Source organism: Myxine glutinosa, chromosome 8 (assembly GCF_964187855.1).
Source record: "Myxine glutinosa chromosome 8, kmMyxGlut1.1, whole genome shotgun sequence".
Lineage (NCBI taxonomy): Eukaryota > Metazoa > Chordata > Myxini > Myxiniformes > Myxinidae > Myxine > Myxine glutinosa.
Genome location: NC_136268.1, coordinates 135934977 through 135950413, shown reverse-complemented (window position 1 = coordinate 135950413; position 15437 = coordinate 135934977). Strand labels below are relative to the sequence as shown.

The 15437-nt window shown below is 43.9% G+C and overlaps 1 protein-coding gene across 3 annotated transcripts in view; it reads right to left on the bottom strand.

The window, feature by feature from the left end:
- Positions 1-9289: 9289 nt before the first annotated feature.
- LOC137432928 (noelin) overlaps positions 9290-15437 on the bottom strand; it is a 203956-nt gene continuing 197808 nt past the window's right edge. For all 3 annotated transcript variants that reach the window (XM_078783741.1, XM_078783739.1, XM_078783740.1), the window contains exon 6: positions 9290-12916. In XM_078783741.1, coding sequence (XP_078639867.1) covers positions 12242-12916 — 675 coding nt within the window. In that variant the 3' untranslated portion in view covers positions 9290-12241. The remainder of the gene's footprint in view (positions 12917-15437) is intronic.

Genomic DNA, 15437 nt, shown 5'->3' with positions numbered 1-15437 from the left:
GCCCCCCCCCCAAGCCCTCGCCCTCTCTCAGATCTCTCGATGTCTCCATGTCTCTCGGTCACTGCTCTCAAATGTTGTGTTTGTGTCCTTCCCCCTCTCTCCCCATCTTGTCTACCGCTCCCTATGTTATATGTTTTGTGTGTCGGTTTGTCTTTCTGTGTGATTAATGTTCGCTCTTTCACGAGCCTCGACCTTGTATACAAAAAAAAAAAAAAAAAAAAAAAAAAAAAATTAAAAAAAACAGATATTTGATCTTCATTTCAACAATATTGATAGATAAAGGTGATATAATATAACAAATATCATGAAACATTTACATTTTGTCGTCCATTGTATAATTTAATAAACATAAATGCAAATTTCGCATGTGGAAAAAGTAAGTACACCCCTATATTTATCACTACTTCAAAGACCTAAAATTAGAATCAGGTGCACCAGCTCAGGTGCAAATGATTAGAACATCGTTAGAGAGGATCTTGGAGGAACCTGTCTTATTTAAACCTCAGACATTTAGTTTGGTTTGCTCTTTGTTGTTGAAGTGTGCAGCGTCACCATGCCTTGATCAAAAGAGCTCTCTGAGGCCTTCAGAAAGAAGGTTATAGGTGCCTAAGAGTCTGGGAAGAGATTTAAAAAGATCTCCAAACAATTTGAAATCAATCATTCGACTGTCCGGAAGATCATCTACAAGTGGAGAAGATTCCAAACAACTGCCAACTTGTTCAGGCCAGGCCGCCACAGCAAGTTCAGCCGAGAGCAGACCGCAAGATGCTGAAAGAAGTCTCTAAGAACCCCAGAATGTCATCACGGGACCTACAGGTAGCTCTTGCCACTGTTGATGTCAAAGTGCACGAGTCTACCATTAGAAAGAGGCTGCACAAATTTGATCTACATGGGAGGTGTGCCAGGAGGAAACCTTTGCTGTCCAGAAAGAACATCAGGGCAAGACTAAAGTTTGCCAATGAACACCTCGGCAAAGACCAGCACATCTGGAACAATATCCTCTGGACAGATGAGTCAAAGGTAGAGGTGTTTGGCCACAATACCAGAAGACATGTTTGGCGAAAACCAAAGACAGCATTTGACCCCAAGAACCTGATACCAACTGTAAAGCATGGTGGTGGAAATATTATGGTTTGGGGGCAGCTTTGCTGCATCAGGGCCTGGGCAGCTCACCATCATAGAATCCACTATGAATTCTTCATTGTACCAGAGCATGCTTGAGGATAATGTGAGGCCATCTGTCAGAAAGTTGAAGCTCAACCGAAGGTGGACCTTGCAACATGACAATGACCCTAAACATACCAGTAAATCCACCAAGGAATGACTGAAAAGAAAGAAATGGAGGGTTCTGGAATGGCCAAGTCAAAGCCTGGATCTAAATCCCATCGAGATGTTGTGGGGGGATTTGAAACGAGCTGTGCATGCAAGAAACCCCTCAAACATCGCACAGATGAAAGAATTCTGCATGGAGGAGTGGGCAAAAATTTCTCCCAGTCGATGTCAGAGACTGGTAGACAGTTATAAGAAACGCCTACTTGAGGTTGTTTCTGCCAAAAGGGGCAATACCATCTATTAGAGCCAAGGGTGTACTTACTTTTTCCACATGCGAAATTTGCATTTATGTTTATTTAAATTATACAATGGACTACAAAATGTAAATGTTTCATGATATTTGTTATATTATATCACCTTTATCTGTCAATATTGTTGAAATGAAGATCAAATAGCTGCATGTTGAAATATGTTGAAAAAGTCAAAACATTACATGGGGTGTTCTTACTTTTTCACGTGACTGTATATATACATGCATACACATATACAAACATCACATGAATCCACCTTGAGTTCTGCAAACTTAAATTGAACAACAAATTACTCAATGTTTTGGGTAGCAACACAAAACGGACGTGCCTCTGTGTTCACCTTTCTGAAAATAATTCTCCATTTCTCAACCTGAACGAAGGCATAGGCAAGGCTGGGAACACCAATCAAACCGTGTCCCAGAAACTCCAACTCGTGACTTTCAACCATTAGCACAAGGAATAAAACAGCCTGAAAGTATATATATATACACACACACACACACACTAGCGGAGCCAATCCGTCGCTTCGCTAACGGACCAGTTGTTAGTCCTGTTTGCCAAAATTAATTTATCCATGTGAAGAGTGCTTTAACCTCAGCGTTGCTCAGGGCAAAAAAGGGAATTGTAATATCCTCTGCCAATACCACCAGGTGGCACAACACAGTACACATTCACATGGAGAATTTAAGTTCCCCTCCTCTCCCCCAGCCTCCTCCCAACACCCCCACGTGAGGCCAATTAGGAGGTTTGCAGTCAGGAATATTAAATTTAACTAAATAAGCACACTAACCCCATCACATGATGCTGCCATCATGTGCATAAATTATACCAACACATCACCTCCAAACTAGGAGGCATCCGTGTGGTACTCAAGTCTTTGCAGACTGAGATTAAAGCTCTATGGTCACGAATAGACAAAGGCAGAGATGTCGATCTCATTATGGGCTCATCAGGACAACATACTGCAAATTGTTTATTTGTGACCAATGATCAGTCAGTGTAATGTCATGGGGTTAGTGTGCTTCCTTTGGTTAAATTTAATATTCCTGACTGCAAACCTCCTAACTGTTGATGAGCAGGGCAGAGACAATGTGTCCGTGTGGCAGGCTACACTTGTTGCTAACAGGTTGTGCAGCAATTGCTGGGGTGAGACTCAATCTGTGCCTTGCTTCCTAGTCAAGTTAGGGGGTTTACAGTGTGTGTGTGTGTGTGTGTGTGTGTGTGTATGTATATATATATATAGTCAGAAAAATATATATATATAGTCAGAAAATATATATATTTTCGCAGTGAGGCGAAGTCCGATATATATATATATATATATATATATATATATATATATATATATATATATATATATATATATATATATATATATATATATATATATATATATATATATACACTACATGGCCAAAAGTATATGGACACCCGAATATCACACCCGTATGTGCTCGTCGAACATCTCATTCCAAAATCAATATGGAGTTGGTCCCCCTTTGCTGCTATAACAACCTCCACTCTTCTGGGAAGGCTTTCCACTAGATGCTGGAACATTGCTGCGGGGATTATATTTCTGTCGCAGCCTTTATTGAATGAATATATAGTTTCTTTTTCCTTTGGTTGAAAGCATATACACCTACATACATACACATCCACACGTAGGCTACTGTTAAGATGAATGTATGGATTCTATGGATGGACCTTTCATCTTAACACGTATTCATTTCAACAGGGATGGTTTTTTTTCTTTCAAATCGTGATCTAAAGTTTGTGGCAGAACTTGTACATATAATTCATGGCGGACAATGGCATTTAATAGACGTCGGCATACCTTTACACCAATTTCAAGGACACTCACATATTTAATTGATAAATCCACATGCTACCAGGCAGGGAGGGACGGGGGGGGGGGGGGGAGGGAGGGAGTGGTGAGGAAGAGAGTGGAAGGGGGTTCATCACCTTTTCGTTGAATATATGCTGGTGAATGTGCCGTTCATCACGTTTCTGAATTAAGTGTGATGCCGATCAGGAACAAGAGAAAAATGAGCACAGTCTGGTCACCAGCTGTGACGTGTAGAATCATGCGGATATCTGTTGCAATATGCGCTACCAAATTCGACCAGTCATTAAATTATACTCATGCACTAGCGTGTTTTTGTCTTTCAGTTCTGGTCTTGTCCTTTGTTTTGTGACGCAACATGCTTCATCAACTGATTACATATAATGTATGGACGTGAATGTTATTTCTGTTCATGTTAATTCATTAATGTTATTTATTAATGTTAATTCTGGGTGGCAGAGGGATAATTTGAAATGGGCTTGGTCGATAGGGGAAGTCCGAGTGTATGCGCATGCGCTATTCAATAATTACACCTAATTTGTGTCAAGTTCTGTGAAACGAGATTGATATGAAAACATTCATGTTGTCTTTGTTGCTAAATTTATTCTGGTTTCTTCAAACAAATCGCGATTTTAGTCCGCAATGTTCTTACCTCATACCAACGCACGTCCGAGTGTATGCACATGCGCTATTCAAAAAGGCACCCCAACAACAAGAACAACAACACGGTCTTCTCATAGAGCTGCTCGTCGCAGCTAAAAAGAAGAAGCCTCACTACCAACTTTGTTCACTTCTGGAATTGTATGATTTATTTGTGTTCAAATGTCTGGTGATTGTTTTGTATTTATTTATGCAAATGTGTACTTATATATAACTGTCATTAATTTAAAAAGGCTTCGGCACTATCGAGCGATTTTTTTTTTTAAATCCCCAAAAACGAAGTTTAAAAATATATATATTTTTGGCCTAAACACTCCTAGGCACTCACTGATGAACCTCTGAAAGTTTGACGAAGATCCATTCAGCCATCTGTGAGAAAAATGGCGACACAGATACAGAGACCAACGGCTCTCTTACAGACTTGGCATTTAATATAGAATATTTTTTTTGTGGGGGTGAACTTACTTTTCAAGATGACTTAGAACCAAAAGTTCATTGGAATTATGTTGAAATTATTCTAGATTTTGTTAATGTGACCTTTAAAAGAAACAAAAACCACATTTGACATTTCGAAGCAAATAAATTGATCCTTGAAAGTGATGTAAACTGATATCGAACTCAATTCACAGACAGTACTGTGTTAAACTTCTGTGCGTTTTCCAGAAGTATCTCTTTATTTTGTACATTAGCCAATTTTTTTTTTAACAAAAACAAAAGTTAAATCACGACTGGGATTACGGACAGTACAATTACAGTTCAGTACTTGGTGTAACCCCCACGATCATTCAGGAGAGCACGTACACGTTGAGGCATGCTGTTCACGAGATTTGCCAAGGTTTGGACAGGAATCGCTTGCAATGCAGTTACAATAGCCTGCTGCAATTCACACACAGAGGCAGGCTGCTGGTCCAAGTTGTCGATTTGACGCGTTAATTCTGCCCACAAGTTCTCTATCGGATTCATATCCGGGGACATGGTAGGCCACTCCATATGCTCTACACCACGGTCAGCAAGAAAGTGTTGGATCACGCGAGCACGATGAGGCCGTCGATTGTCATCTTGGAAGACAAAGTTTCCTCGAAAGGCTGCACGAGCAAATGGAAGCAATGTTTCTTCCAGAATGGCCCTGTGCTTGAACTGGTTCAGGTTTCCATTCATTAACAACCAGGTCAGTTTTGCCCCTTGCATGAAAAGCAGCCCAAACGGTCACCCCACCACCTCCAGCTTGGACTCTTGGCACTATACAATCTTCGTTGTAGGCTTCATGCACTTGTCTGCACACTCAGACGCGGCCATCTTGACGATAGACCAGAAATCTACACTCGTCACTGAAGGTCACGTGATTCCAGTTTCCTGGCTGCCATTGACGGTGCTCTCTGGCCCACTGCAATCGGCGCTGGCTGTGTTGTCTGGTCAGGCGTGGCTTTCTCAGGGGACGCCTGGCACGATAGCCTGCTTGAACCAGTCGTTGGTTGACTAGCCTTCTGGATACAGGCACATTTGTCAGTTGCTGCCACTCAGCCCTAAGCCGATTAGCTGACTTGGTACGGCCATTGCGGACTAACCGGTGCAGCTGGCGATCATCCCTCCTTGTGGTTCTGTGGGGACGTCCTGGCCTCGGTATTGGAGTAGGGACACCCCTCTGAGCATTTCGTTTCAGGATATTTGACACCTGACCTTGAGTGATGCCATACTGCCAAGCAATAGTATGCTGTTTCATGCCCGGAATTTCGTAAAGCCACCACTAAATGACAAACAGCATTGTCGAGTTGACGGACCATCTCCAGGGGAAGTGGCAATAACTTTTGTAGACGTGCAGCAGTTGTTTTCCACTAATACAGAACGCAACAACCCTTATATACCCGATTGTGAAGCAAATCGTCAAATGTACCTGTCCTTACATTTTGTCACGCCACCTGTGATATAATCCTGTTATTGACTTCTTGCTGCGACAGACAATCAGTGACATGGTTCTTTGAACAAAGAAATCACCGAAGCGTAAAAGAAACTCACCAGATTGATATACCGAGTTCGGAAATTAAACCCAAGTCAAGAAAAAAAAAAATTCAATATTAAATGCCAAGTCTGTTAGTCCATGGGCTGAGTGGGGTTTACATGCACCACCCCCCCCCCCCCCCCACAACTTAACTTCCCGGGTATGTCCATGTACCCCCCACCCTAGGGGTTAGGAAAAACCATGTTAACAGAAAAAAAACTCATTCCCAAGGTACCTCCCACGCATATTTTGATGTTACCCCCCCTGTGTCAGTGATTTCCGAAAATTAGGGGTAGGCGAAATTCAAATGGCCATAACTTTTTACCTAGTCATCCTATGGTTGCATATGACCCCTCAAAATGTTTGTCCTGGGACACTCTTTACAATGATATGTGTTATATGCAAATGAGGTCACTAATGAGGTCACCAGAGGTCAAACTATGAGGGAATGAGTTTTTTTCTGTTAACATGGTTTTTCCTAACCCCTAGGGTGGGGGGGTACATGGACATACCCAGGAAGTTCAGTTGTGGGGGGGGGGGGGGGGGGGTGCATGTAAACCCTACTCAGCCCACGGACTATGTATATAGTAGAATAGCAGAAGTACCTGGTGTTGCCGGGCAGGGGGAGGGGGGGGGGGTAGGGAAGGGGAGGGGAAGTGGGGAGAAGGGGGGGTGAGGAGGGGAAGGGGGAGGGAGGTGGGGGAAGGGAGAGGGAGGGGGAAAGGGGCACGGGGGGAGGGGGGCGGAAAGGGAAGGGGAAGGGGGGGAAGGAGAGGGGAGGGGGGGAGGGGGGGAAGCAGGAGAGGAAGGGGGGTTCATCACCTTTTCGTTAAATATATGCTGGTGAATGTGGCGTTCATCCCGTTTTCTGCGTTGTGATGCCAAACAGGAAGAAGAAGAAGCCGTACTACCAACTTTGTAGACTTCCGGAATCGTTTGATTTATTTGTGTTCAAATGTCTGGTGATTGTTTTGTATTTATTTATGCGAATGTGTACTTGTATATAACTGTCATTATTTAAAAAAAGCTTAGGCACGATTGAGTGATTATTATTTTTTAACTCCCAAAAAACGTTTTTTTTTTCAAATTTTTTTTTTTGCCTAAAACACTCCCAGGCACTTAGTGATGAACCTCTGAAAGTTTGACGAAGATCCGTTCAGCCATCTCTGAGAAAAATGGCGACAGAGACAGACAGACATCTCTCTTATATAGTCGATAAAGCACAGACAAAATGCCATAGGTTGGCAACCATTGCACAGGCTTTGATATGTCTTGTGGTCTGCTGCGTTGAAGTTCTTAATTGTAAGGGAAATTGTATTATTGTATTATTAAGAGGCTTTAGCTTTTCCATTGCAAAGAAAGCGGTTTGTTTAATTTTGTTCGTCCTCATAAAAGGTTTTTTTGAATCTTTGAATCAAAAGTTATGACATCATGTCATTTCTTTTTACTGTTTGTGCTGCCAACTTCATGCGCATCCAGGCATACGCGCACAAATGTGTGGCATCTCAAAACAAGTGCTTGCAAAATGATTTTGTGGAATATTCATCCGAATGATAATAATTTATTACGATTATACATATTGTTGCGGTTTTGAGAACCCACACAGGTAACATCATTAAAGGTTAAAGGTTGCACCCCATAGTTAGGCCACATGCAACATGTAGGTCACCTTAGAACGTTAGTTATTTCATAGTATGTGTTTATGATAAGGCCATTTCCAATAGTTGCATCTGCGTTGTGTAAAACAAATAAGAGTAGGCCCCGTCCATTTTGCAGCCTCCCTCCAACCGACTCCATTGCTCACTATCCTGTCTGCACCCCATTGCTCCTCGCAGTTTGTTACGCGTTGGGCCGGTAGCGTTCGCTGCCCTTGGGCTTTCGCTCGAACCAGCCCAAAAGCCACGAGGTAAGGCCCGAAAAGGGGGCAGAGCGCAAGGGTGGGGGTGTGGCCACGTCAGGCAGCCATCAAGGGCGGAGCCGGTGAGACCCCACCAGCCAATCAGGGCTGAGGCGACATCGCCTGACAGGGTGTGGCTAGAGGTTTGAGAGGGCTGGCTAAAGCGGCGATATATAACTGCGCACGCAAAGCCCTTTGAAAGGACTGACCGAGCGAGCTCGCATGAGGACTTACGCAGAGGACTTACGCAGCAGCGCTCATTATAAAGGACTTTGTTGGAGAGAGCGCATTGTGAGGACTCGTGGAGAAAGGCGCCCGGTAAAGAAGGGCTTGTTGGAGATCGCTGGTTGGGAATTTAGCTTGGGCTTGCGGTGAGTGAATATCAAGCGCCAGGTATTCCTATCACATACGCGGCAGTGAGCCAACATAACCGCTAACCGATCCCCCGATATATAATCGTCCGCCTCACGCCTACGCCACGCGGAGAGCTGCCTGCCGTCTTCCATCACCTGCACGGTACAAGTCGGGGACCGGACGAGCTGTGGACGCCATCGGTGGACCCTCAACCCGACCAGCTACAACCCCGTGTGAGTGAGTCTGAGTGTGAACGGGCCCGTGTCCAGGGATAAGTATAAGACTGTATAAGGCTGCCCTGTGTATCTGCTTCTTCCTCTTCCCTGTACATTCTTTCTTTTTCTTCCTCTTCTTAGTGTACAAATTGTTAATAAATTCTTGTGTTATTCCTTTTCCTCTTGGTCCGACCGTTTTAGTCATTTCCTCAATTGGGTAAGCGTGGCACGATTAAGAACCGCTCCAATCGGGTTTAGTACCTGTTAACGGCCCGAATCGCGGCTCGCTTCGCTCGGCGTGTCCACTAACGCCGTGGTTCGGGTGGGGTTATTTCCTTGCTTCCTGGAAGGCGCTGGTACTTAGGTAATAGGACCAATTCGACCAACCACCCTATTCAGCGCTGACCGGAAGGAACGTGATAGCCCCGGGATCGCGTCAGCCAGTAAAAGGACAAGGGGATTAATCCCCCCCTTGATAAGGGGAAGGCCGATGTTCGGAGATCCACAACAATATTTTGGTTTTGCGATTTTTTCTTTTTTTTTTGTATACTGAATCGAGGCTCGTGGGATTGTAAAGGGATTCAAATTGGCAGTAAAGGGATTCAAATCTCTCGGGATGCAGCAGAAGTTGGAGAGACACTCAGGGCAAGAGAAGCTGAACAGAAGTGGCTCAAAATGGAATTAAAAATGTATCGTCACGACTGGAAATGAAAAAAAATGCAATCATAATAAAAATGCAACTAACAGCAAAAAGGACAATTTATTGTTGAGTCTTCTCAGCATGAAGCAGTTACATATAGAGGGTGGAAATGTACATCACTGACAGCTATTGTTACGTTTTAAAATCATTTTGGTCCATTCAGAAACAACTCAAGTTCATGCTGCACAAACTCCTTTCAAAATATTTCGAAAACGTACGGGTACTGGATGCGCTACTTTTATTTAGCTCTCTAAATAACACCAACATCAAAAAAAAAAAAAATCTTTCAACAGACCTTTATTTAACAAACGTATTTACCTATAAGGTTGAATAAATAATTGGTCATTGATGTTCCATCATATTATGTGAGAATGTGGGGTTGCAAGAGATGTTAAGCAATTAAAGTCGTTTCAATGTGAATTATGGACCGGATCGTAGGCCTTCGGCCTTTGGTTCGAATGAAAGAGGCCTTTGGTTTTATTCACAGCTCGACGAAACCGTCCTGTTCCCAGGTAGGTTCTAAAATGAACGAATCATTTGTTTGCTCTTTTATTTATTCCATGATATCTGTTGGTATTAAAAATAAACAAATAAATAAACAAACAAAATAAAACAATGGATTACGATATTGTTACGTACCCCAGCAAATTGTGCAGCCGCCCCTTGTATTGCAAGAAATAAATAAATAAATAAATAAATAGAACGAATGTAAAATTTTTCCAGAAATTAATTTGCAGTACAAAGCGTGCATGCAGACACCTGCAGAGGGTGTAATAATAATATTAATAATAAAAAAGAGGCCTTGGCAAGATGGCCGAAAATTATTGCGTAATTTGGGTGCCGACGCAGACCCGTGATTGACTGCATTGAAGGTGCTTGATAAGCATCCCCATTTCTACAAGTATCGCAATTTCCACAAGTATCGCCATTTCCACAAGTATCGCCATTTCCACAAGTATCGCCATTTCCACAAGTATTGGCATTTCCACAAGTATCCCCATTTCCATAAGTATCCCCATTTCCATAGACATCCCCCATTTCCATAAGCATCCCCCATTTCCATAAGCATCCCCATTTCCATAAGCATCCCCATTTCCATTAGCATCCCCCATTTCCATAAGTATTGCCATTTCCACAAGTACCCCCATTTCCATAGGCATCCCCATTTCCATAGGCACCCCCATTTCCACAAGTATCCCCATTTCCATAGGCACCCCCATTTCCATAAGTATTGCCATTTGCACAAGTATCCCCTTTTCCATAGGTATCCTCACTTCCATAAGTATCCCCATTTTCACAATTATCCCCATTTCCATTGGCATCCCCATTTCCATAAGTATCCCCATTTCCATAGGCATCCCCATTTCTCTCCCCCTTTTGTTGGCAATAGACGAAGCAGGAAAGGACAAGGAGACGGGGCGTGACAGGCATATTGCTGGAAGACAGCAGAGGTGGCCCATCACATCGCTGTTATTATGAACAACCCTATACACTTACACCTTGTCTGAGCTTGCAAAGCAACCCGAGACAAGATACAATACACCATTGTCACGGTATAAGATCGACTGCAATAAGAATTGAAATGTAATTTTCACCAAGCGTTTCAAGCTTTCCCTTTATCCACACAGGTCCGTGGTCATCCATACGATCCCTTTTGTCAGGCAGTGTTGCAGTAGAAGTGGGTCGGGTAGAGGGGCTTATATGACAAAAAAATAAAATGATAGGAAAAGTCATTTCGAATTCACAGCTTTTCTGGAAAGTTGCTCGGTTCTCTGTAATTGATGAGAGACGGAACAAGAAGGGATGGCATCCCAATTTCCCAGAAACTCTGGAACATCCAGAGATAAATATCTGGAACAAGAAGGGATGTGGACGAGGTGTTCATTTAAACGGTCTCAAAAACGTTTTTGACCGTCAGCACCTTTGTGAGAGGCATTCCGAACCCCTCGGCAGTCATGTCTTCGCTGCAAACAGCAGGTTCTCAGCAGCACAAAGGCAACAAACGAGGTTTCGTTTTTGTTTTCCCTTGTTGTCCGTGTTTATTGCCGTGATTTTTTGAATCTTTGTTTCTTTTTTTTTGTAATTATTTTTGTACCTGTTGTGCACAGGCATTACAACACTTTTGGCGCATCCATATATTATCCTCATCACATCAGCCCGTCGTTCGGAAAAGCCGAAGTGTGACGATATGTAGCCACAAAATAAACTTCAAGAAAATGATGGCAAAACGGTGAAAAACCTGCACCTGTCGGCTGCTGCTGGCAGTTTGAAAGGATCGCTCCAAAGACCCTTGAGGAACCCTGTGCTTGTCGCCGTGTATTGTCCAGGCACCAGCCGATTTTGTTCGGATGCCGAGGGATGGAGGACCCCACTGAAAGGAATGCCGCCAACAGGCAGGCCGACTTTGCCACAGGTCGTATCTGCCCCCCGACTCCAACTACTCAGCGAACCGATGCTGACGATTGGAGGTCCAGTACGAGTCGTCAACACTGAGGATTGACTTCCGTGGGGTTAGCGATGGCAGTTGCATCGGTTGGGCCGTATATTGAAATGGGCCGTTTGTGGTTTGCCACTTTCCAAACTTTGTTGACGCCCCTGGTGGTGGTTTACAAATGCGCCCAATACTTGCTGAAGGTTGCATGTCGACACATCCCCGCAGCAAACACCCAGTACGCATTGAGCCGTTGAGTGTCGGTGTGTTGACCGACGCAGTATGCCTCCAATTCCGCATTAGTTAGATTCGGCTGATGTCATAAAAGGATGTTTGTTGAGTCCGACCTACTACTGTTTCATTACCATCCTAATCTCTTAATCCTCAGCTGTCTACTGTAAACCCCACAGGTCCGTGCTTGTTGCACGGCCGACCATAGAAACTCCTTCTCTTCAGGTTTTCGTTTCATTCCCTTTCAAGGCAATCCATTAAAGGTCCAGAAAACAATTGGTTAAAACAAATAAATGGTAACCTCCACCTTTTTCAGAACATGGCTGCAGTTCTAGACGTTGTTGCTCGTCACAAGATGTGAGAGTGTCACGTTATAGAGTACTTGGTGACCATTATTCCAGGCGTAGAGTACACGGTCACGTGGGTTGTAATCCAACATTGAGATGTGTGAGTATTGGATGTGAAAGGGGATGTCGATATATTCATAGGTTGAAGTGTTTGTGTCGTACGTGAAGTACACCTTGCTGCCCGTCAGGTGTGAGTTGGTCACATAGAGACGCCCACAGATCATGAACGCTTCTCCGGCGCTGCGCTTGGAGAACTCTGTGTCCCACGTATTGATGATTTGCAGCGTCTTTGGGTTCAGTTTGGCCAGGACGATGTTCCCACCCTTACCGATGGTGGAATAGGCTGCCCACAAACCATTCTCGTCTACCATGAGGTCAATGTCACTGTAGCCTCCCCAGAGGTACGGAAACATGTTATTGCTTCCGGCATCGTCGAGCGCGTTTTGAACGAGGATGGTGCGTGTCCGCAGGCCGTAACGAACCACAATGTTACTCTGGAACTTGTTGAAGTAGAGTGAATCGTTGTAGACCACCTGACCAGTGCCGGCCCAAGGGTGTGGAAGTCGCAGCAACACAAAGTCGACTCCCTTGATGAAGGCAGCCATGGAGCGGTACTCACGCACGGTACGTGAGTTTAGAAAGCCGTCCATGTACCAAACCTGTTGGGAAGAAGATACGTAAGAATCATGATGATGCGACTGGGGATGGCTGAAGATATGAGGTTCAACTGAATTGAAAAGGAACTGCTTTGGTAATTCTTACTGTTAGCATTTCGATGTTCAGGTACTACCCTTAATCAAAGAATTTGTAAGCGATGAAGGCTGGACACCTGGTGTGGATGGAGGAAGAGGGAATGGCAAATAAATAGGATATCTTGAGGGAGCGAGGTAGTGGAAAAAGAGGTAGACCATGGCTGGTGTGGGTGGTTGGAGAGTAGAGAGAGTTGGCTGAGGACAGGGGGCGGCTAAGGTAGTGTAGTAGCTTGGTGCCATTATACCTCACTCCATATAAAGGAAAGGGAGAAAGAAGAGGAAGTCACAACTTTGTTTGGTTTACGAGGTAGACATACATGTAAAGAGAGTTCAATGGTGATTGGCATCAAAGCATTTTGAGCAGATTCAGACCTTGACTACTCCTTGAGGAAGTTGATAAACGGGTGAATGTGCGCATAAAGATTATTTCTAGGATCTACAGTACCTGGACTGGAGGCTGATGGGATGGGCTATAGGTACGCACACTCAACTCCAAGTCACCTAGCCTGCTTTTCAATCCCGACGCAGCTATAATTATCTGCCATCCTGGTGTTTCACAGGTCAGGCGAGTCATCAATGCGTGTGCCGTCCACCGGATGGACGTTCAACTGGGCGTCCCATCCGCCAGCATTGGTTGGTGGACGTCAATGATCTCATGGTGTCCTTTGCGAGAGCAGATGTTTGTTTTTTTTGTTTTTTTTTGTATACAAGATCGAGGCTCGTGTAAGAGCAGGTAAAAGTAATGCTCGTGTAACATTAATGACAAAAACCAAAAAAAGAAAGAAAAAAAAAACGGACACATAAGACGAAATAAGGGGAGCGGGAGACAAGATGGGGAGAGAGGGGGAAGCACACAAGTACAACATTTAAGAGCAGGGACATCGGGAGATCTGTGGGAGGAAGAGGGCTTGGGGCGAGGAGGCATGGGAAGGGGGGTGGGGGTGGGATAGTTATCGCCGGCACCCTGAACAAATTACAAACTCCTGCCCTAACTACTGCTGGAAAGGCAACGACAAAGCACCAAGCGTAACCCCTGCCAATACACTGCTTAGGAAGTACTGAACCTGCCTTCAGGCAGAACACCAGGATAGACTACCTGGATTGGGAGGGGAGGGGAGGGGGGCTGAGAAAAAGCATCCACGAGCATGGATAAAATAAGAGCTCGTGGAGAGTTCATCAATGTTACATGCATCATGTGAATCATGCAAACGACTAATACAAAGGATCACGATATAACCAAAAAGACAATTCCTTGGGAATTTAATACTAGCAGATTTGGTATTTCGTTTGCAAATCTTTTGGACAGGAAGCAAAATGATCAATGAGAGTGTAGTGCTGAGAACACGCGGATGGAGCCAACAGATCTCATTGTGGTTCGAAGAATCTCATTTAACAGTGTTTCAGGCGAATTGAAGGGCACGTCCACAATCGAAAGTTCACCAAAATCTGTCTGCATTTGCAATATGCCACCGGAGATAAAATAATATGATCAGATAAATGATCATCCACCGTGGGTTCAACATATCTTTGCCATGCAGGCTGAATTACATCACAAGAGGCTCTCGGGATCATGGAAGTTCAGCTTTAGGCTTTCATGTTTCCTTAATGAAGAGATGTTTCACGATAGCATTGCCTTCCTACAATGGGGCCATGTTGGCAAGAACTGGAACTGGAAGGGGGCGGGGGGGGGGGGAGGATGGGGTGGGGAGGGGGGAGGAGGCAGGAGAGGAGGGGGTTCATATATTATATATGCTGGTGGGTGAATGTGGCGTTCATCACGTTTCTACGTTAAGTGTGATGCCGATCAGGAAGAAGAAGAAGCCGTACTACCAACTTCGTACACTTCCGGTATTGTTTGATTTATTTGTATTCGAATGTCTGGTGATTGTTTTGTATTTATTTATGCGAATGTGTACTTGTATGGTGTGCAAAATGGAAGTGGTGTGCAAAAACTGTCATTAATTTAAAAAGGCTTAGGCACTATCCAACGATTTTTTTTTTAACTCCAAAAAAACTAACTTTTTTCACAATTTGTTTTGGCCTAAAACCATCCCAAACACTCACTGATGAACCTCTGAAAGTTTGACGAAGATCCGTTCAGCCATCTCTGAGAAAAATGGCGACAGACAGACACGCACACACAGACAGACATCTCTCTTATATATACACAAAGAATTAAGTTAAGCACCCCTACACAACGAATTAAGGTAAGCACCCCCTAATATATATTCTTTGTGTATATGTATACATTGGCATATATTCTAAGGTATGTGAGATCAAATAATGATTGGTATGACATTAGCAATTATCCATTGATGAAATTGAGTGATCAAAGTGAAAAAAAGTGATTGGTTGAGTCAGTGATCCGATCACGTGGGTCCTACACACGTTATTGACGCAAAGATCGCTAGAGGTCTTCTCAGAACAA